The sequence below is a fragment of the Crassostrea angulata genome, chromosome 10 (assembly GCF_025612915.1).
Source record: "Crassostrea angulata isolate pt1a10 chromosome 10, ASM2561291v2, whole genome shotgun sequence".
Lineage (NCBI taxonomy): Eukaryota > Metazoa > Mollusca > Bivalvia > Ostreida > Ostreidae > Magallana > Magallana angulata.
Window position 1 is genome coordinate 10,801,338 of NC_069120.1, and position 19,345 is coordinate 10,820,682.

A 19,345-nucleotide genomic window follows, 5' to 3' on the forward strand; every position below is an offset into this window, starting at 1 on the left:
GTAAACATAATTTTTTAAAATGTTTTTTCTTTATAAATTACATGTAGTATTACTATAAAAAGAAAAAAAATCCTAAAAAAAAGTTTAGCTAATATACTTGTACACATGTATCGATATAAAGTTAACTTGATGTTATAGGCTGTAGATAATGATGCACCAGGGACACCAAATTCTGCAATTTCCTACTCTATTCAACCCTTGCCACCAAACACGTTTCAGAACCAGTAAGTGCATGTGCATTTTATAAAGTCTTAGTTCTCACCTGTTTAAGTTATGAAATCTTTCCTGTGACAAGCTCCGACTCACTCAGCAACATATTTATTGTTTAAATTCTTCCTATCATGTCCTCAATATTGATTTTCCTTACCAAGTATTTGAAATGTGTTTGTAGGTTTTCAATCAACAGTAACACAGGGGCAATAACTACGGTTCAGCCCCTGGATTACGAGACACAGAGGGTGCATTACTTCCTGGTTCTGGCCCGGGACAACGCAGTGGACAGTAGGACAGGCACGGCCACGGTAACCGTCAATGTCCAGGATGTACAGGACAGCGTACCCATCTTCACCGAGACTAATTACGCCGTGTCTGTCCCAGAGAACAATGTTGTCAGCCAGAGCATCCTTCAAGTGGTGGTATGACATACTTCATTGAAGGCTTACATCATTCAGTACTCTATAATGTGTTTAAATTGTTTAGAAGTTGAAGTTATCTAGATAATCATCAGGAACAAAGAGGCTGATTACATTTATCTTTTTGATGATATGATATTATTGTGGTTGTTCTTAACGTAGCTGGGTCTCAGTTTATTAATTTCGAATCATTTCACAGCTTATATAAAAGCTTTATCTGTAAAACCTTGAAACCTGTTTACAGGCTGCTGATGCAGATGCTGTTCCGAGCATCAATTATGTCATCATAAGTGGCAACACCCAGGGTTCTGATGGATTCGCATTTACTGTGGATGGAGCTGGACGAATTTTCTCCAAGAATTCTTTGGATTTTGAAACAAAACAGTTTTACCAATTTCTTGTGACCACCACAGATGGTCAGAATACAGGAATTACAAGTGCCACAGCAACCATCCAAGTGACTGTGTTGGTAAGGACTGTACCATAGTTTTGCTGGTTAACTTGAAAAATTCAATTACTTTGATTTAGCCTTATTGCTATATCTGTTGGGAATGCTGAACACTATACCTGCGGCATTTTATTTTGATGAAACATTATTCTATAGCAGTTACATTTGTGTGTTCTTTTTCTTTAATAGGACAGGAATGACTTCCGTCCTCAGATTACCGTTTCACCGAGCTCATCAATAAATGTCCCGGAAACGGCAACCATCAACACTGAAATTGCTAATTTTGATGCTACTGACAATGATACTCCAGTAAGTGCAACAATATGCATTAAGATATAAAGAAGGTGTAAATGAAAGATATAGGTGTATTCATTACACATGTATTGGCAACATGCATTTCTAGAGATGGTGGAAGTATACTTGTAAATCTGTGGATTTTACTTTTCATGCACACTGCTTTTATTCTGATAGAACACAGATAACAGTAGAGTGGACTTTGCTATTGCTGGTGTGAACCCAAGCACAGGGAATGGATTGTTTTACATCAATCCTTTTAATGGCGTGCTCTACCTCCAAAATCTCTTCACCACTGATGTCAATAGACCATCCTCTTACCAGGTAATGAAAGTGAAGCTTTATAATTGTACATATAGTTCTGGAAAGAAGCTTTTTATGAAATGAGCATTGTAATTACTGTAAATTCCTAATTAAACGCGAGGAATTAATATCCACGTTAAATCGCGAGAAGCCCGTCTTGCGAATTTTAAAATCTCACTTTTAATTTTGAGACACATGTAAACAACATGAAACTAAGATAAAATTTCGGCATTTTCGATTTTATGTTCTCGCCATTCGATGGTAAATCTTTGAATTGCGGAATTAAGTACTCGCGTAAAATAAGGAATCTACAGTACTGGTACAGTGTATATAGAATTTATTGCACTATTTGTGTTCCCTGTAGGTGACAGTAACTGCCACAGACAGAGGCACACCCCAACAGAGCGACTCTGCTACCATCACCATCAACATAGTCCGTAACACACAAAGCCCAGTATTCACCAACTCTGGGCAGTATGCTACAACTATTGATCAGAACCTGAACATTGGAACCAGTGTCTTCACAGTCACTGCCACAGATGGAGATACCGTGGTATGTGTAGTCATACACACACCGACCACATTCATACCTATCAGCTCTTGTCTTTTTGATGCAGTATTGCATGATATAGAAATACAATTATGACTTTTTTATTTGACAGACCCCATACAATGTAATCACCTACACTGCCATTGGAGATGGTATTGCCACTTCATACTTCTCCATTGATTCCAACAGTGGACTTATTACTGTGAGAGATACCCTTACAAAGGACAACTCAGCAACTTACACTGTAAGAAATATTTTCACTTTCTTCTGATAAAAACTAATGGCAAGTTCATATTTTTGCTACTATAAACAGTTTGTAATGCTTAACATGATTTATTGCATATAAACATTTTGATGTATGTTGTACATGTAATATGATGGAAAAACCTTTTTGAAATGAAACAAATATAGAATATATTCACCACACTAGTTCTTGGTATAAGTTTTGCCTTCTTGGTTTGTTTTCTTTTTAATAGTCAGTCAACAAACTACAGCAGTTTTTAAATTATGTAAATGTATGTTTGCAAACTTTGATGAAACCGTTACTATGTTTAGTTGCGAGTGAGAGCTACTGATGGTGGAGGACTGACTGCAGATGCCACTGTGTTTATCTCCATCAACAGAAATATATTCAGCCCAGAGTGGTTACAGACCTCTTATGTTCAGTCCATCGCTGAGAACTTTGCTCTTGGACAAACCATTGTTAATCTCCAGGCACGGGATCAAGATGCTCTAGTATGTGCCAAACATTTTTAGCCTAAAAGACGATCACATAATGCAACAAACAGAACAATAACTTGTTGTTTACCCAATTTCCCTTAGATGCTGTAAAAAATTAGAATTTTTTAAAAACCAATTTTCAATATATACAGTGAAATATATATAGCTTTGACTTAAACATTTAATCTGTTCTTTTCAGTCCCCTTACAATCTGTTGTCCTACTCTATTGTTGGAGACAGCCAGGCTTTACAGTATTTCCAAGTTTCCAGTTCAGGTGCAGTTTCTCTTCGTCAATCTCCCACCCAGACAAGCCAGTCCCAATTTACAGTAAGTGCATGCACCAGCACTAATGACAGCAAAAAAGGAAGCAGAACCTATCCTTCACAGCACATGGATTATCTGTGTGATGTCAAATATACTAGCTTTTGCTTTTATGTATTATAAGCACGTGTAATATTTGTTTAAGTTGTAGAACAAGAAATGAACAAATTGCAATTTTCTTTTTCTGCTGTGCAGATAAGGATAAGTTTAAGTGACCAGGGCCAGCCCCCTCGGTCAGCTTCTAACCAGGCTGTGGTGAACGTGACCATCATCAGAAATCAACAAGCCCCCATCTTCTTCAGTTCTGAGTACCGAGTCACCATCCAAGAGACGGCTTCTATTGGAACTAGTGTACAGACAGTCTCAGCTTCTGATGCAGACACCAACGTAAGCCTTTGATTTTGGAAAACAAATCAGTGTAATCATGGATCTATGACTATCTTGAGATGAAGAGCTAGAATGTGTACATTTTTCTGTATTTTATTTTCAGTCTCAGTTTAATCAGATTTCATATAATATCATTGGAGATGACACAGCTCCCAACTTTTTCCAAATCAGCTCAAGTACCAGTTCAGGGACAGGCTACTCTGCCTTGATCACAGTCAGAGCCAGTTTACAGTCGGAACCAACAGACTTCTACAGGGTGAGGAGGATTTGAAACATTGAATATTTGAATACTGGAAGTTCTATGTACATTGCAGTGTACATATAACAAAAATACACTTAAATAATACAACTTTTTTAATAGCATTTTAACATCAATTCAACAACAAAAAAATGATATAGAAATGCACAATAAAACGATTAATTTTCCCATCATAGATAAGAGTTGTGGCCTTTGACAATGGATCCCCCAGTAGGTCGGCCACTGCCATTGTCTACGTTACAGTGCGCAGAAACTTCTTTGCCCCTACCTGGACACAGCCCAGTTTTTCAGGAAATGTCCTGGAAACCCAGCCTCTGGGTGTGAGCATTCTACAGGTTACCGCCACAGATGCAGATTCACAGGTAATTTTATTTACAAGTTTCACTGTATATCAGTAATCAATGTTGAATTCAATTTGGTTAATGAGTTTATGTTCTAAGTACTGTATATGTCTGTGTTCTCTACATTTTAGCCCCCAAACAACCAGGTGGTCTATTCTTTGAACTCCACTAGCACCTACTTCCAAGTAGACTCAAATTCTGGTGCTATATCTGTCAAAGTTCCTCTGTATGCTGACAACACAAAACCCAGCCAGTACACTGTAAGTGCCCCAACCATCTCACTGTATTGTACAGAATTTGTTGGAATCTTTCAATAGAATTCATTGGAAAGTTGTACACATTAGAAAGCAAGTGTTGCTGTACATTGATTTTTGACACTGAATATTAAGTTTAGCTAGAGGACTGTTACATGGATATATTTGCAGGTGTATGTTAGGGCCGTAGATCAGGGAATCCCTGCCTTGACATCCACAACACTAGTTCCAGTCTTTATTAGTGTTTTCCGCAACAACAATCCTCCCCGTTTTGTCAATACTCCATATTCAACCACAATTTCCAGAGATGCTTCACCAAACTCCAATGTCTACCAAGTGTCCGCTGTGGACAATGATAACGTAATTATTACGAATTTTTCAATCAAGTATTTGTGTAATTAAAACTTTTTTTTTTTTTTTTTTTTTATAAATTTTATTTATGTTTACTGGTATTTCAATGTTTATTGCAGCAATTTGGAAGTATCACCTACGCCCTGGAGGGAGTTGATTCTGCCAGTAATTTCTTCACAATTGATTCAAGCACTGGGCAGATTCGACTGACTTCTAGCTTGTCCTCTGATATAAATACTGTTTACAGGGTAAGATAAAGTTAATGTACATCGATAATTTTTTCTTTTGGTTATGGATGTACAAAAGTGCTTTTGCCTTATACCAACTTCCTGTGTTTCAGCTGTTGGCACAAGCCTATGACAATGGATACCCAGCCCTATACGACACTACAGTGGTCACCATTAATGTCAACAGGAATCTCCAACCTCCAATCTTTAATCAGCAAACATATAACATCACCATTCTTGAATCCCAGACATTAGGGGAGACAATCACAACAGTGGTTGCCTCGGACCCAGACTCTTTGGTTAGTGGATTAATCTGTTGATGAATACAAAAATTTAAGAAATTATGAATTACATGTACAACATACACATTGTAGTTTGTAGTTTGACCATGCAGTTGTGTAAATATATATTTTCTGTTTACACAGACCGGTTCAAACAGTGTGGAATACATAGCTACAGGATCTACCCAAGCCCTGAACTATTTCTTCCTGAACCCAAGCACTGGTCAGATCTCGGTCCGAAGGCCACTCACAGAGGACACCAATTCTTTCACCAACACTCAGTATCAGGTAAATCTCACAGCTCTTAAATGTGTGATCTATGCAATAGGAACTCCATTTGTCATTTGTGATACAATTAATTGAAAAAAAAAAACGTATATGTAGATTTTAGTACATGAAGTTGACCTTGACAATGTTTTATGTGAGTAGATGACAGTGATTGCCAGGGACTTTGGTACTCCCAGATTACAGACACAGAACCCCATCACAGTGACTATATTTGTCATCAGGAACCAGTTCAGTCCAGTCTTTCAGAATCTCCCATACGAGCGTAACATGCAACAGACCGTGGCAGCAGGAACCAGTGTTTTCCGAGTGACGGCCACTGACGCCGACACCAGGGTACATTATCACCTTCCTTACTTGCAAAAAAATTACATGCTACATAGTTCATGTATTAGTAAGAAAAATTACACAACTGTTTTCTGTTTCAGTCTCCTTACAACCAGGTGACCTACAGTATTGTATCCCAAAGCAACAATGCCAACTTGTTCAGCATTCAACAAGATGGAGTCATCAGGATTACCAACACTGTGACCTCTAGCTCAGATGCTCAGTACACTGTGAGTCAATTTAACAACCATGTCATGATTTTCATACCTAGCCTGTTTAAAACTTGGAATTTAAAAATGTTTGAAGGATAAAGCTTAGAGGTATATAGAACCAATTAAAAAAATATATTAAAAAGACTTTTGTGTGAAGTATCAACTTTTAGCAGATGTTTGATTTGACAATCAAAGAAACTGCATTGAACAGAACTCATGTACATACAGTGTATATATGCAAGAAGGAGTAAAGACCTTGCCTTTACTTTTAGGTCTTGGTGATGGCAGCAGATGGAGGAGCACCTGCTCGCATTGCTTATGCCACAGTGGTGTTAACAGTGGACAGGAATCTGAACACTCCATTCTGGATCAACCCTGGATCAGGTGTCAACTACCAGACCACCACCCAGGTGTTGGAGACCCAGAGCTTCGGCACCACTATCTTCCAGCTCTCTGCTTCTGATCAAGATTTCGCAGTAAGGCCAAACTTTATTGTTTTGGTATTCCGTCATAAATTCCAAACATTCATTATAGATTTATATACTTAAATTTTTGAAAATTGAAACGTTTTTTAATCATAGGCTCCTTACAACACACTTGTATACACACTTGTTGGAGTTGATCCTGGTCCATTATACTTCCAAGTAGGAGTGAATGATGGTAGAATTACTCTAAGGTCATCTCTCTATCAAGACACTGTCAATGACCAGTACAGGGTAAGTACACAGCATTCCTCTACCTATACAAATCATTTTATCAGTTAATAAATTGTGTGTCAATTTTGATAGCGCACAAAAGATATATTTTTAACACACAAAAATTGAAAAGTTGAATGTTTTTGTAAAACAGTTTATTATCTTGGATGAAGTTTAAGTACCACATTTGTAGATGCAATTGTGTAAACATTTTGGTGAAAAGTAAATAAATTGAAATATGTGCATCCTCTGATTTTGACAGCTGATTGTGAGACTGAGTGACGGAGCAGGACGTGTGGCTGCACAGAGTGCCACAGTCACAATTAATGTCATCCGCAATCAGAATACCCCGTACTTCATCAACGAGCCGTACACCCGCCTGATCCAGGAGAATCTGCCCACGGGAACCTCCATCTATCAAGTCACTGCTCGGGATAACGATTCACCTGTTAGTTTTTTCTATATAAATTATACCTTTTTTCTGTCAACACTAGATGAAAAAATTGCCGGTTGTCATTTAGATTGTAATTTAATACATTTTTCTTACAATTAGATAACAAAATAACCAATATCATTGGCATACTTGTGTTTTCTATCAATAAAAACTTGTATTTCATGAAAATCGAATTTCTTTTCAGAACACCTTTGAACAAGTTCGATATGAAGTTATCGGTGATGGAACTGCCCCAGTGTACTTTGCTGTGAACTCCATCACAGGAACAATTACCACAAGACAGTCTTTGTCCAGTCAGTCTGCAGCCATTTATTATGTATGCAAACTAATTTCTTCTTGGATCAAAGATCTAAAGACGAGTGAAAAAGTAAAAAAAATAAAAAAAATAATTTTTCACTTCCGTTTATTAACAGCTGCGTGTTCGTGCATATGACAATGGAATCCCCAGCAAGAGTAACACCAGTCTGGTGGAAATCACCATCAATCGTAACCTGAATGCCCCAATATTTGTTCAGACCCAGCTCTCTGCAAATCTCCCAGACAACAATGCCCTTGGACAGACTCTGATCACAGTCACTGCCAATGATGCAGACACAGCTGTAGGTTTATCAAAAAAAATGTTTCAAATATAAACAGAATTTTGAATATCATTATACCATTAAGGTTCATGTAAATTTAATTTGTACCTGTACCTATTACATTTTTAAAGGATAATGATTATGGTAATTTTTAAGAATAACTTAATGGAAATAAACTTCAAACATTCATACTGTATGTTTTATTTTTTAGTCTCCGTATAATGATGTACGCTACACCCTGAAAGGAAATGCAGTTGCTCAGGAGTTCTTCTATGTTGACTCTGTGAGTGGTGCAGTTTCCTTGAGGAAGGCCCTGTCTTTTGACAATCAGCAAACTCAGTTTTACCAGGTGAGTTACCATCCTCTATTTTATTTTTTTATTAAAATCTTGTAACATGATGGAAACAGTTGTAATCTGCAGACCTTAATTTTCTTGAATGTGTTGTTGAATAGTTGACCATAGGAGCTCATGACTTGGGAACCCCCAGTCTGTCTGCAAATGTTGATGCCACAGTAACAATCAGTGTGGTCAGGAACCTGCAGACCCCATTCTTCCTCCAGTCCAGCTACGTGACCACCATTCAGGAGAACCAGGTGACCGGTACCTCCGTCCTCCAAGTGTCTGCACGTGATGATGACACCACAGTAAGTTTTCAGTTCTTAAAGGGAAATCCATCTATTAAATACCCTTTCATAGCAAAGCAGAAAGTATTTCTAAATTGAATATTCATCCCTCTTTACTAATTCCAGTCTCCATTCAATGTGGTGACTATGAGGGCCATAGGAGATGACAGTGGACCAACATACTTTAACTTCAATGCTAACACTGGAGTCATTACTGTCCGTCAGGACCTGAGACTGGACACAGCCACGCTATACAGGGTATGTCATCAGTATTTGGATGTACAGTCTACCTGTTTATCAACTGGTCATGGATGGGTCCTTGATCCATACCTATGTGCTTATTATCTTATTCTTTATTTTGACAACAACCTTTGAGATTCTTGTCATATTTACTTGAAAAATGCATGTTTAAAAGTAAAATAAAAGGAATCTGGGAATGTTTTCAATTGGATTATTCCACTCCTTAGTTGAGAATTGAGGCCAGAGATGGAGGCATTCCAGCATTGAGTGCAACAGTACTGGCAGACATCAATGTAAGGAGAAATCTGTTTGCACCAGCCTTCTTGAATCTGACCTATGAAGTAACTATCCCAGAAACTACAAATGTTGGAAGTTCCCTTGTCCAAGTGCGAGCCACTGATCAAGACGTCAGAGCTCCCCACAATGTGACTGTGTTTAATGTGGCCACAGACTCTGGTAACCAGTTCGCCAGCCAATATTTCGACATTGATCGCAACACTGGATTTGTTTTCCTCAGACAGTCCTTACTGAATGACAACACCAACACAAATCGCTTCACAGTAAGAGATCATTAAGAATCTATTACTTGATGTTTTTAGCTGGGTTCTAATAGCCTTATGTTAGAATGTCTGTGAAAATATTGCGGTATTTTTTTTTTAATAATCTGCAGTAATCATAATCTGTGTGAATTCTATCTCCAGTTGAGTATCGTGGTGTCTGATACTGGAGTACCGTCACTGACAAGCACACAGAGGGCCTCAGTCGTCATCAATGTGGTCCGTAACCAGTTCCCACCCAACTTTATCAACACTCCCTACGCCACAACCATCAACAGGACCGTCCTGCAGGGTACCACTGTGTACACAGTGTCAGCTGTCGACCAGGACATCCAGGTGTGGATTGATTGAGAATTAATAACATACAACAAGGAATAAGTACCTAAAATATTGCTCGAAATGAAACGATTTGTTTATGTGTTGACATGTTGTATTTCAGGCCCCGTTCAACACAGTGGAGTATGACATCATTGGAGATGACAACAGTGTGGTGTTTTTCAACATTGACAGGAATACAGGATTGATCAGACTAACACAGTCACTTTTCAGTGAATCACAAACTTTGTACAATGTAAGTTTTTCTCCTCACAAAACAGACCTATTCAAAGTTTATTTTGATAATTTGACGGTTGTTAAACCAATATTCTGTTGCCAAATTCAAACAGTATTAGTTTTGCTGACATAAAATTTCTATTCAGACTCTTTAAACCAAATAATAGTTAAAAACAAAAAAAACAAAATTTCAGTGATATTAGTATTTTTATTCATGATACATGTTTAACAAAATGTGATTGATGTTGGTAGGTTCGAGTGAGAGCAATGGATGGTGGTAACCCCCGCCTGTCTTCCACCACCGTGGTAGCGGTCACCGTAAGGAGGAACTTGGCAGCCCCAGTGTTCAGACAGGCTCGCTATGATACAACCATTCCCGAGACCCAGACCCCAGGCTCACTCGTCCTCACAATTCAAGCTGATGATAGTGATATCAGTGTAAGACTTTCAATTGGTTTATTGAATTGTTTCCAGTCATATAACACAGGAGAATTTAGAATGGTTTGAAGTTTTATTTCTGTAGGTGCTTTTACCTTACATAAACATGAAGAATTGCCTCTAAATATAAATTGACAAGATGAAGCTATGAATCTTGTGCATTTATGTAGATAGTTACTATGTATGAGTCTAATTGACTTACATGACTCAAGCTTTTATCACTCCCCTTTGGAAAATAGACCATGGGATGAGTCTAATTACTGACCTGTATATTTTACAGGCTCCACACAACACATTCAACTACTACTTCTCTGGAGTGAACACTCAGTCGGACAGGTTTTGGTTGGATCCAAGCACTGGACAGATCTACGTCAGGAGAATCCTCTCCGGAGAAACTCAGAATACATTCACAGTCAGTTGATATCTCATTAGTGATCAGATGCTATTTTACTCTAGATTTGATTGAATACAAACACCTTACAGAGAAGCTATTTGTGTAGTAAAAGTAACATTTTCTTTCTATTATACAGTATAATGCATTTGCTCGGGATAATGGTGTTCCCCAGTTGGAGAGTGCATCCATTCCTGTGACCATCAATGTACGGCGTAATCAGTTCCCACCCACCTTCCAGAACGAGCCCTACTCCCGGGCCATCACCTCTTCTGTTGGTAGTGGTACTTCCATCATCACGGTCACCGCCACAGATGCTGACAACTTTGTAAGTTTGTAAATTTTTAAATACATGTATGTGAAAGTAACAAACTGAATTATTTCTTCTGATTTGTCGGCTTGTCTTTGTACATGGTTGTATTTGATTCTGTCTCTTCCAGTCGCCATTCAATGTTGTGACTTACTCAATTATTGGTGATGACCAAGCTCCGAGCTTGTTCAACATCAACCCCTCTACTGGATTCATCACCATGAGCAGTAATATCAATAACGATGGCACCAGTTTCTATCAGGTAAATGTCGTAAACTTTCTGCAAGACCAAAATAATGTGTTTATGGTTCCATAAAAACTCTCAAATATATAAGGTAAGCTGATGGTAGAGATTCTATCAACATTCATATACATGTGTATGAAAATGATCATTTTAAATTTCAAATTTTTAAATTTTTTTATCTCGGTCTTTTAAAAAAAGTTGTCAGTATGTCATAATTATAAAACAATAAAGTGTTCAATGAACTCGAATTGTTTTACAAGGGGCAGTTTGACTGGTCAAGTTTAAAAAGTTAAAATAAACCATCAGTTTTTAGGAAAAACTATTTTGGCCCAAACAGATACTAGGAAGTTACTTCTGCAAAAGATTACCTTACAGCTCATTGTATACCCTGTGCCCTGTTTTTTAGGTGCGAGTGCTGGCCTCTGATGGCGGTTTCCCCTCCCTGACCGATACCACTGTTGTGTATGTCAATGTCACAAGGAACTTGTTTTCACCAGTATTCCAGCCTGATAACTACAACATTGCTATTCCTGAGTCCGAGCCCCTGGGAGAGACCATTATAACTGTCACAGCCCTGGACAGTGATGCTACGGTGAGGGATCTTCTCCAATTTGTATTTTAAAAATCCCATAAATTAAAGACATTTAATTGCAGTGCTTTTATTTTCAACTGAAATAATGATGGGATCTTGTGATTATGTTTTTTGTGTTTGAAAATCTCAGTTCTTTGCATTAGTCTTTTATGGAATATTATCTGCTTTATGGTTTTCTGTAATAGTGAGTTTTGATTTCAGGCTCCAAACAATGTAGTAGAATACACACTTGCTGGAAATACTCAAGCTCTCAATTACTTCCGAGTGGACTCCCGATCAGGCCGGATTTCTCTGATTCGACCAGTCTCTGCTGACACGACTAGCCCAAACAGTTACACAGTAAGTGGACAAGACCAGACTTAACTCAGATTATCACTGGTGATCTTTTTGTTGCATTTCGTTCAACTATACCTTACCCGTACCATTACAGCTGACAGTTACAGGGCGAGATCTGGGATCTCCCTCCAGGGCCGCCACCAACACTGCTACTGTCATAGTCTCTGTGTTTAGAAACAACAATGCTCCACAGTTTATCCAGACCCCTTACATCACAACCGTGGACAAGAACACAGTTGACAACAGTAACATCTTCACCGTCAGTGCAGTGGATGCTGATACCCGGGTAAGTTAACCATAACAAATACTACGCCATGTTAATCATTCTTCAGTTTCTTTCTTCAGTAACTCTTTGACATGAGTTCGTGTTAATTGTGATTGCTTCTACCATAATTTGATAGGCTCCATACAACACATTGACTCTGTCTGTGATTGGAGATGACAATGCTCCTTCCCTCTTCTCCCTGACCCAGAGTGGAAACAATGGTGTCATTCGAGTAGTGTCCAGTCAGAACTTGGCATCTGATACTGCCAACTCTTACAAGGTAACATATACAGTGTATTTAGTACTCCACGTTATATCTGAATGCTGATGAATTAACATGCAGAATGATATTGTAGATGACACATCTTCATCTGTTGAATGGCTTTGTTTATGATGTTGTGATTCTTTTAGTTGAGAGTTCTGGTTGCTGATGGTGGGTTCCCGTCACTGACCGCCACAGCCACTGTGGACATCACTGTTAGGAGGAACTTGTTCGCCCCTCAGTTCCAGAACACCTTCATCAGAGTCACTATTAGTGAAAGCACTGTAGTAGGAAGCAACATCACCAGGGTATTTGCCACAGACCAGGATGTAGATGTACGTATCTGATGAATGTTTGAGGCTACTTATCAGTGTTCAAACTTATATTTGAGTAAAAAATTGTTTTAATGACATTGATTTGTACATTATTCTCTTGATTTCTAGTCACCTAACAATGTCTTCCGTTACGAATTGATTGGAGATGGAGATGGTCCGTCTTACTTCTTCGTCAATCAGAACGATGGATCTGTAACTTTGATCAGGAGTGTCCTGAACACTGGAGCTAGTGGATATGTTGTAAGATACTTATTTTCAAATACAACCTAAAATAACATGTACATTTTTGTTAGTAAACTAACCATTGCATCCTAGGGGTGGTTTTGTTTTTTTATATTTAGATTTAAAATTGTTTACTTTCAGTTGAAAATCCGAGCCATTGACCAAGGATTCCCCCAACTGTCATCAATTGCCACAGTAGAGGTGGTCATCACACGGGTAACGGAGGTCCTGAGTTTCATTTTGCCCTCTTACACCAGAATTATCTCTGAGAATACCGCAGTAGCCATCAACCAAGTCACACAGGTGTCTGCACAACCAGGGGTAAGACATCAACATCAACTTATTCCCTTCCAACAGAAAAATTAATAAAAATGACCCCAGCTACATTTTATGATATTTAAATTGTACATAAAGTTGTATGTTTATATATACATATGTACATTTCTCAAACAGGATGTATATGCAGGAATATTTATTAGAAAGAAGCAGAAGATAAATTTTAATACAGTATACTAACATGGTATAGAGATAGTTTAAGTGTTTGTATACCCTTTGATGTGTTTTTTGTAGCCTGACGTGTTCTATGATTTGACTGGATTCAGTGATGGACCCGATTATTTCAACATCAGCTCAGTAACTGGAGGTATCTTTGTCAGGAAGGACCTGAGACTGGATCTCAATAAGAAAAGCCTGTACTACGTAAGTTTAATATGTAAGACTGTAATATAAAAGTATATCCCAAAACTATTTTATTTAATAAATATCAGGTACTCCAAAGTCTTAATGCTACAACGTACTTTGTATTTTCATGTATCTATTTCAAAATTCTAGCTACAAGTGAGGGCTACCAAGACAATCTCGGGACAGGTTCAGACAGCTTTCGCCACGGTCAACATCACAGTGACCCGTAACGAGAACCAGCCAGTGTTCTCACAGAACATCTATGAAGTCACCATTCCCGAGACCTCAGCTCTTGGCTCCAATGTTGTCCAGCTCACTGCCACCGACGCAGATACTCAGGTCAGTTCTACAGCAGTCAAGTTATTTAAATTAATTTTTTAAAGGGAATTTTTTAGTTATATTTCTTTGATTCAATAAACAAGATACATGTATATAGTTGTCTTTATAACAGTGATTGTTCAATAGTTATGGAATTAATTGACAGGATACCATCCGATATGATATGATTATATCTTCGGGACAAACTGAAAAGTTCTATCTAGGACCATTCACTGGCCTTATCACCCTCCGATCGATTCTGACTAATGATGCTACAAACAGATACCAGGTGATTTTTTTTGAAGAAATCAGATTCTTTCGTAGCTTTTTCTTAAAGGATATTTTTTTTCTTTTCGAAAAATGAAAGTTTTTTCAACAATTCCTCAGTTATCTTTTTAATATTTTTTTTTTAAGTCAATTTTTTAAAATGTTGTATAGTGAAGCAAATACACATTGTCTGGAAGAGTTCTATTGAACAGGTACATATATTATACTTGATATAAAACTGGTTGTCCTCCATTCTCTTTCCAGTTCAATGTGCTTGCACGTGATCAGTCTAGCCCCGAGAGGACCGCCACTGCTACAGTGATTGTCAACATTCGACGCAGCAATTTCCCCCCAGTGTTTGTGAACACTCCTTACTTCACTGGAGTTAATGTTGGGTCTGCCATCGGCTCCACCATCTACACCGTTACTGCTACTGACGGGGATCTCCTGGTGAGCATTACTCTGTGTATATTTAAAATAATAAAATTGTGAAATACAATGTATGTCTGTTACCGGTAATTGTTATGTATACATGTAAGTATTTGTGTTTATGAAGTTTTATTTTATTTTTGTTGCAATGGGATAAAATACCCTATTCTTCTTTCCAGGGTTCCATTGCTTATGAAGTTGATGGATATTTGTCTGCTCCTGCCTACTTTGATGTGGAAAGATCAACAGGAAGAATTATCATTCGCAATGATTTCAGTCTAGATATTACCACAAGCTATCTTGTAAGTTTTTCCAAATTGTTGAATTCAGAAAATGTCTTATCTGATACTAAATGTGATCTACATGTCATGATGTGTTTTTACCATTAGATAAGACCCTATCAAAATACATTGTACTAATAATTGACTAAAATGTCTTTAAATACAGCTTGGAATCAGAGCCTATGATACAAGTGCCCCAGGACAGATTGCACATGAAAATGTGACTATATCTGTAAATAGAAATCCAAGTGCCCCAATATTCAATCCTGCCAGTTACAGCCGTACCATTGAGGAAACCCTTGCTCCTGGCAGTAGTCTGGTGCAACTCTCAGCTACAGATGCAGATGGGGTTTGTGTTACAGAATAAACAATATTTCTATTTTCATATTTTGAATGAGAACTTTTTCAGTATCATTACATTTATTTTGTCATCAAAACTTGTGAACTAACAAGACTGTTCTGTTATGAATATTTCATTCTAACAAGATTTTAAAAAATTCTTGCAGCACAACTTGCAGTACGCACGCCTATCAATCACACCAACTGGACTGGAGGACTTCTTCTACGTGAACTTTGACACTGGTTTGATCACCGTCGCCAGAATGCTTACCCAGACTCAAGTGAACTCCATTCAGATGACATTCACTGTCACAGACAATGGAATCCCTGCTCGTTCTAGTAACACCCCAGCTATAGTCAGCATTCAGATCCTCAGGAATCAGTTTGACCCCTTCTTTTTCAATACCCCATATATTACCACTATTCAGGAGACTACTCCAATTGGTACAAGTGTACTCAGAGTCACAGCTTCTGATCAAGATCAGGTATGTACCCAAAAAATGTTACAGACTTCAATATTTCTGAGATTTTAAATACATGTATTTGGTTCCTGTTTATATTTGTGAAATAGGGATGGTAGATGTAAATTGGTCCCAACACATTCATTTACCATATAGACTCTAAAAGTTTGAAGAAAAAAATATTTAAAATTTGTCTCCGTAACAGAAATAAATGAATTTTTGTTCATTGTAGAACACTGTTTTCTCCAACATCACCTACTCGCTGATTGGAGATGACACCATGCCGTCATACTTCACACTGAATTCCAATACTGGTCAGATCAGCGTGCGTGCATCACTGACTGCAGAAATCCGCGACAGCTACCAGGGAAGAATCGTTGCCTTTGATGGAGGGTCACCACCCCGCAGTGCTACAGCAATCGCCACAATTAACATTCAGAGAAACTTGAACTCTCCTGTTTTCAGTCCAGTCAACTATGAACAAACCATTCTGGAGACCATGCAAGTTGGCACCAACATTCTCCGTGTTACTGCCTCAGATGCTGACAGAAGTGTAAGTATCCAAAGGGAGAGAAAACCCTTAGATTTATGTACGGTACATGCATTTTGACCATAATTTATGATATTAATCTCGCTGAATTTTATTAACTGATGATTCACCATCATGTCATTCAATCATGACGAGTGGTTTATTTCACGTTTTACAGTCTCCTTATAATGTGGTTCGATACACACTGTCCAACATCAACTCTGTGGCCTCCACCTACTTCACTGTGGATAGTGTAACGGGCTGGATTACAGTGCGTGTACCTCTCAACTTGGATGTCAACTCCAACAACAACCAGTACATTGTAAGTCCCCTCACTTTCATTTACAGTGGTTATATACTACTGTCATAAACATGAAAATCAAAAATAATCAACTTACATACTGTGGAATCAGTAGATTTCGTGGTGGATCAATTTTCGTGGAATTTGTGACTGCCTCTCATCCACAAAATTAACATCACGAATTATGGAATATGGGCTATAAAGTCATATATCCTTTTGTAGGTATAAAATAATACACGAAATTACGTACCTACTAACCTGTAAAACTTGAGCAATCCACGAAAATTGGCCCCCACAAAATTTAATGATTCCACAGTAATTCTGTATGATTACAGTTTTATCAAGTTTTTTGGGGGGTTATTTTAGTTCAATGTGCAAGCTACAGATCAAGGAAGTTCTCCAAGATCAGCTTCCCAGCCAGCTACAGTCACAATCAATGTGATCCGCAATCAGTTCCCCCCGGTCTTTGTCAACACCCCGTACGCCACCAGTCTGCCCTTCACTGTGGCTGCAGGCTCAAGTGTTTATAATGTGAATGCTACAGATGCTGATACAAGGGTAAGTAACCCATTCATAGAGATTTGATGAGAATTTTATTGTGTTTATATAATTATGTGTTCATGTTGGTTAAATTTTGTTTTTTCATATTACAGAGTCCATTCAATGTGATCACATACTCCATCATTGGAGATGACAGAGCACCCAACTTGTTTAACATCAACCCAGCATCTGGTGTTATTTCCACATCCTCACAAAGCTTGTTCTCAGACCCTAATACTTTGTATACTGTAAGTATCTCCTCTCCTTCATCTATTTTTGCTTTTTTTCTCATAATAGATCATACTTCCTTTCACTTTTGAAACAATTTGACATACCGTACAATAGATTCTGACTATAAAACATCAATTCATAATTCAAGGTTCGAGTCCTAGCTCAAGATGGAGGCAGCCCACAAAGAAGTGCCACTTCCACTGTTCTGATCACAGTGACCAGGAATCTGAATGCACCTCAGCTCCTCCAACAGAACTACACCGTCAGTATCTTCGAGACCCAAAACCTGGGAGAATCGATCGTACAAATTCAGGCCACAGACCAGGATGTTGGTGTAAGTAGTCTCTTTATTCAAATTCTGCAGTTTAAAACAAACTTCCTTTTGTATCCAACAGCATGTCCTTTATGGAAATGAAGCTTACTAAGTTTTTGATTTTGATTTCAGGCTCCCTACAATACCTTGACCTACAGTTTGGTGGATATCTTTAACACTGGGTCCTCTCTTACCAGAGAGTACTTTGATATCAACCCCAGTGCTGGCTGGCTGTATGTTAAGAAGTCCTTGACTACCACTGCAAACAACAACTTTGTGGTAACTTTTTGTGCATTATATTACTTTTGAAGTTCCTTAGGTTAAATAGAATTGATTACATTCTAGTATACCAGTTTATAGAGAATTTCATAATTATATTCCTGAAGTACATGTACAGTAACTTGTCCAATACATTGTATTACAGGCTGTTGTTAATGTCAATGACAATGGAACACCCCAGCGATCAGCATCACAGTATGCCTATGTTACAGTCAACGTTCTCCGTAACCAGTACACACCGTTTTTCATCAATGAGCCATACAGGGTGGATCTGGGTGGTAACATTGGCATTTCTACCAGCATCATTGATGTAACGGCAAGAGACCAAGATAGTCCAGTAAGTGATGGAATAATGATACTAAAAACTATACGTTTTTATATCTAAACATTAAATGTTTGAGATGTCTTTTATAGATCTTTTGATTTCATTTTATCATATAAAAAGTACAAATAAAGGTTGTATTACCCTGCCAAAAAAGTGATTTTTTTTTTCAAGGAGTTATGGTTCTTTTATTGAACAAAATTATCTTTCAGTCCACACCATTTGGACAAATTACCTATGACATCATTGGAGATGATTCTGCTCCAAGTTACTTCTCAATCAACCAAGTGACCGGAAGAATCAGCATTGCTCGATCCCTAACTGAACAAAGTGTGGAGGAATACAGGGTAGGTCAAATGACAAAACTGTATTGCTTTGGTATGATAATAGTACAGGGTAGGTCAAATATGAAGACTGATTTGACTTTGGTATAATAGTAATAATAATAATAGAATAATAGTACTCATTATATACAGAATGTTTAATACTTGTATGTATTCTACATTATATATTTTTGGTGTATTTGCATTTAATATGTTCATGTTTGTAGATCCGTGTCCGCGCCAGAGATGGTGGTGTGCCATTCCGCTTCAACACCTCTGTGGTGATAGTCACAATGCAGAGGAACTTCCAGACCCCAACATGGCAGGTGCCCAACTACAGTAAGACTGTAGTAGAGAGCCTTGGTCTGGGAACAGTCATTCTCACAGTCAATGCCACTGATGCTGACCCTCTGGTTGGTATAGCAGTAACAGAAATGGATCAT

General features: G+C 38.0%; 1 protein-coding gene across 4 annotated transcripts in view; it reads left to right on the plus strand.

Moving 5' to 3' along the window:
* The window catches only part of LOC128167758 (uncharacterized), a 62,528-nt gene that overhangs the window by 9,871 nt on the left and 33,312 nt on the right, over window positions 1–19,345 (plus strand). For all 4 annotated transcript variants that reach the window (XM_052833651.1, XM_052833652.1, XM_052833650.1 and 1 more), the window contains exons 20-76: window positions 139–224; window positions 392–635; window positions 877–1,101; window positions 1,270–1,389; window positions 1,552–1,698; window positions 2,042–2,230; window positions 2,340–2,471; window positions 2,783–2,962; window positions 3,147–3,275; window positions 3,465–3,656; window positions 3,760–3,912; window positions 4,092–4,277; window positions 4,388–4,516; window positions 4,682–4,870; window positions 4,981–5,109; window positions 5,202–5,387; window positions 5,514–5,657; window positions 5,799–5,990; window positions 6,083–6,211; window positions 6,466–6,669; window positions 6,775–6,909; window positions 7,151–7,336; window positions 7,527–7,658; window positions 7,756–7,941; window positions 8,132–8,269; window positions 8,374–8,565; window positions 8,671–8,802; window positions 9,012–9,344; window positions 9,486–9,677; window positions 9,781–9,912; window positions 10,146–10,331; window positions 10,612–10,743; window positions 10,862–11,050; window positions 11,163–11,294; window positions 11,683–11,868; window positions 12,070–12,207; window positions 12,299–12,490; window positions 12,606–12,749; window positions 12,881–13,066; window positions 13,175–13,306; window positions 13,430–13,609; window positions 13,859–13,987; window positions 14,120–14,308; window positions 14,454–14,576; window positions 14,819–15,004; window positions 15,163–15,285; window positions 15,431–15,613; window positions 15,771–16,088; window positions 16,297–16,617; window positions 16,772–16,915; window positions 17,261–17,452; window positions 17,548–17,682; window positions 17,814–17,999; window positions 18,111–18,257; window positions 18,403–18,594; window positions 18,792–18,926; window positions 19,130–19,315. In XM_052833651.1, coding sequence (XP_052689611.1) covers window positions 139–224; window positions 392–635; window positions 877–1,101; window positions 1,270–1,389; window positions 1,552–1,698; window positions 2,042–2,230; window positions 2,340–2,471; window positions 2,783–2,962; window positions 3,147–3,275; window positions 3,465–3,656; window positions 3,760–3,912; window positions 4,092–4,277; window positions 4,388–4,516; window positions 4,682–4,870; window positions 4,981–5,109; window positions 5,202–5,387; window positions 5,514–5,657; window positions 5,799–5,990; window positions 6,083–6,211; window positions 6,466–6,669; window positions 6,775–6,909; window positions 7,151–7,336; window positions 7,527–7,658; window positions 7,756–7,941; window positions 8,132–8,269; window positions 8,374–8,565; window positions 8,671–8,802; window positions 9,012–9,344; window positions 9,486–9,677; window positions 9,781–9,912; window positions 10,146–10,331; window positions 10,612–10,743; window positions 10,862–11,050; window positions 11,163–11,294; window positions 11,683–11,868; window positions 12,070–12,207; window positions 12,299–12,490; window positions 12,606–12,749; window positions 12,881–13,066; window positions 13,175–13,306; window positions 13,430–13,609; window positions 13,859–13,987; window positions 14,120–14,308; window positions 14,454–14,576; window positions 14,819–15,004; window positions 15,163–15,285; window positions 15,431–15,613; window positions 15,771–16,088; window positions 16,297–16,617; window positions 16,772–16,915; window positions 17,261–17,452; window positions 17,548–17,682; window positions 17,814–17,999; window positions 18,111–18,257; window positions 18,403–18,594; window positions 18,792–18,926; window positions 19,130–19,315 — 9,729 coding nt within the window. The remainder of the gene's footprint in view (window positions 1–138; window positions 225–391; window positions 636–876; window positions 1,102–1,269; window positions 1,390–1,551; window positions 1,699–2,041; window positions 2,231–2,339; window positions 2,472–2,782; window positions 2,963–3,146; window positions 3,276–3,464; window positions 3,657–3,759; window positions 3,913–4,091; window positions 4,278–4,387; window positions 4,517–4,681; window positions 4,871–4,980; window positions 5,110–5,201; window positions 5,388–5,513; window positions 5,658–5,798; window positions 5,991–6,082; window positions 6,212–6,465; window positions 6,670–6,774; window positions 6,910–7,150; window positions 7,337–7,526; window positions 7,659–7,755; window positions 7,942–8,131; window positions 8,270–8,373; window positions 8,566–8,670; window positions 8,803–9,011; window positions 9,345–9,485; window positions 9,678–9,780; window positions 9,913–10,145; window positions 10,332–10,611; window positions 10,744–10,861; window positions 11,051–11,162; window positions 11,295–11,682; window positions 11,869–12,069; window positions 12,208–12,298; window positions 12,491–12,605; window positions 12,750–12,880; window positions 13,067–13,174; window positions 13,307–13,429; window positions 13,610–13,858; window positions 13,988–14,119; window positions 14,309–14,453; window positions 14,577–14,818; window positions 15,005–15,162; window positions 15,286–15,430; window positions 15,614–15,770; window positions 16,089–16,296; window positions 16,618–16,771; window positions 16,916–17,260; window positions 17,453–17,547; window positions 17,683–17,813; window positions 18,000–18,110; window positions 18,258–18,402; window positions 18,595–18,791; window positions 18,927–19,129; window positions 19,316–19,345) is intronic.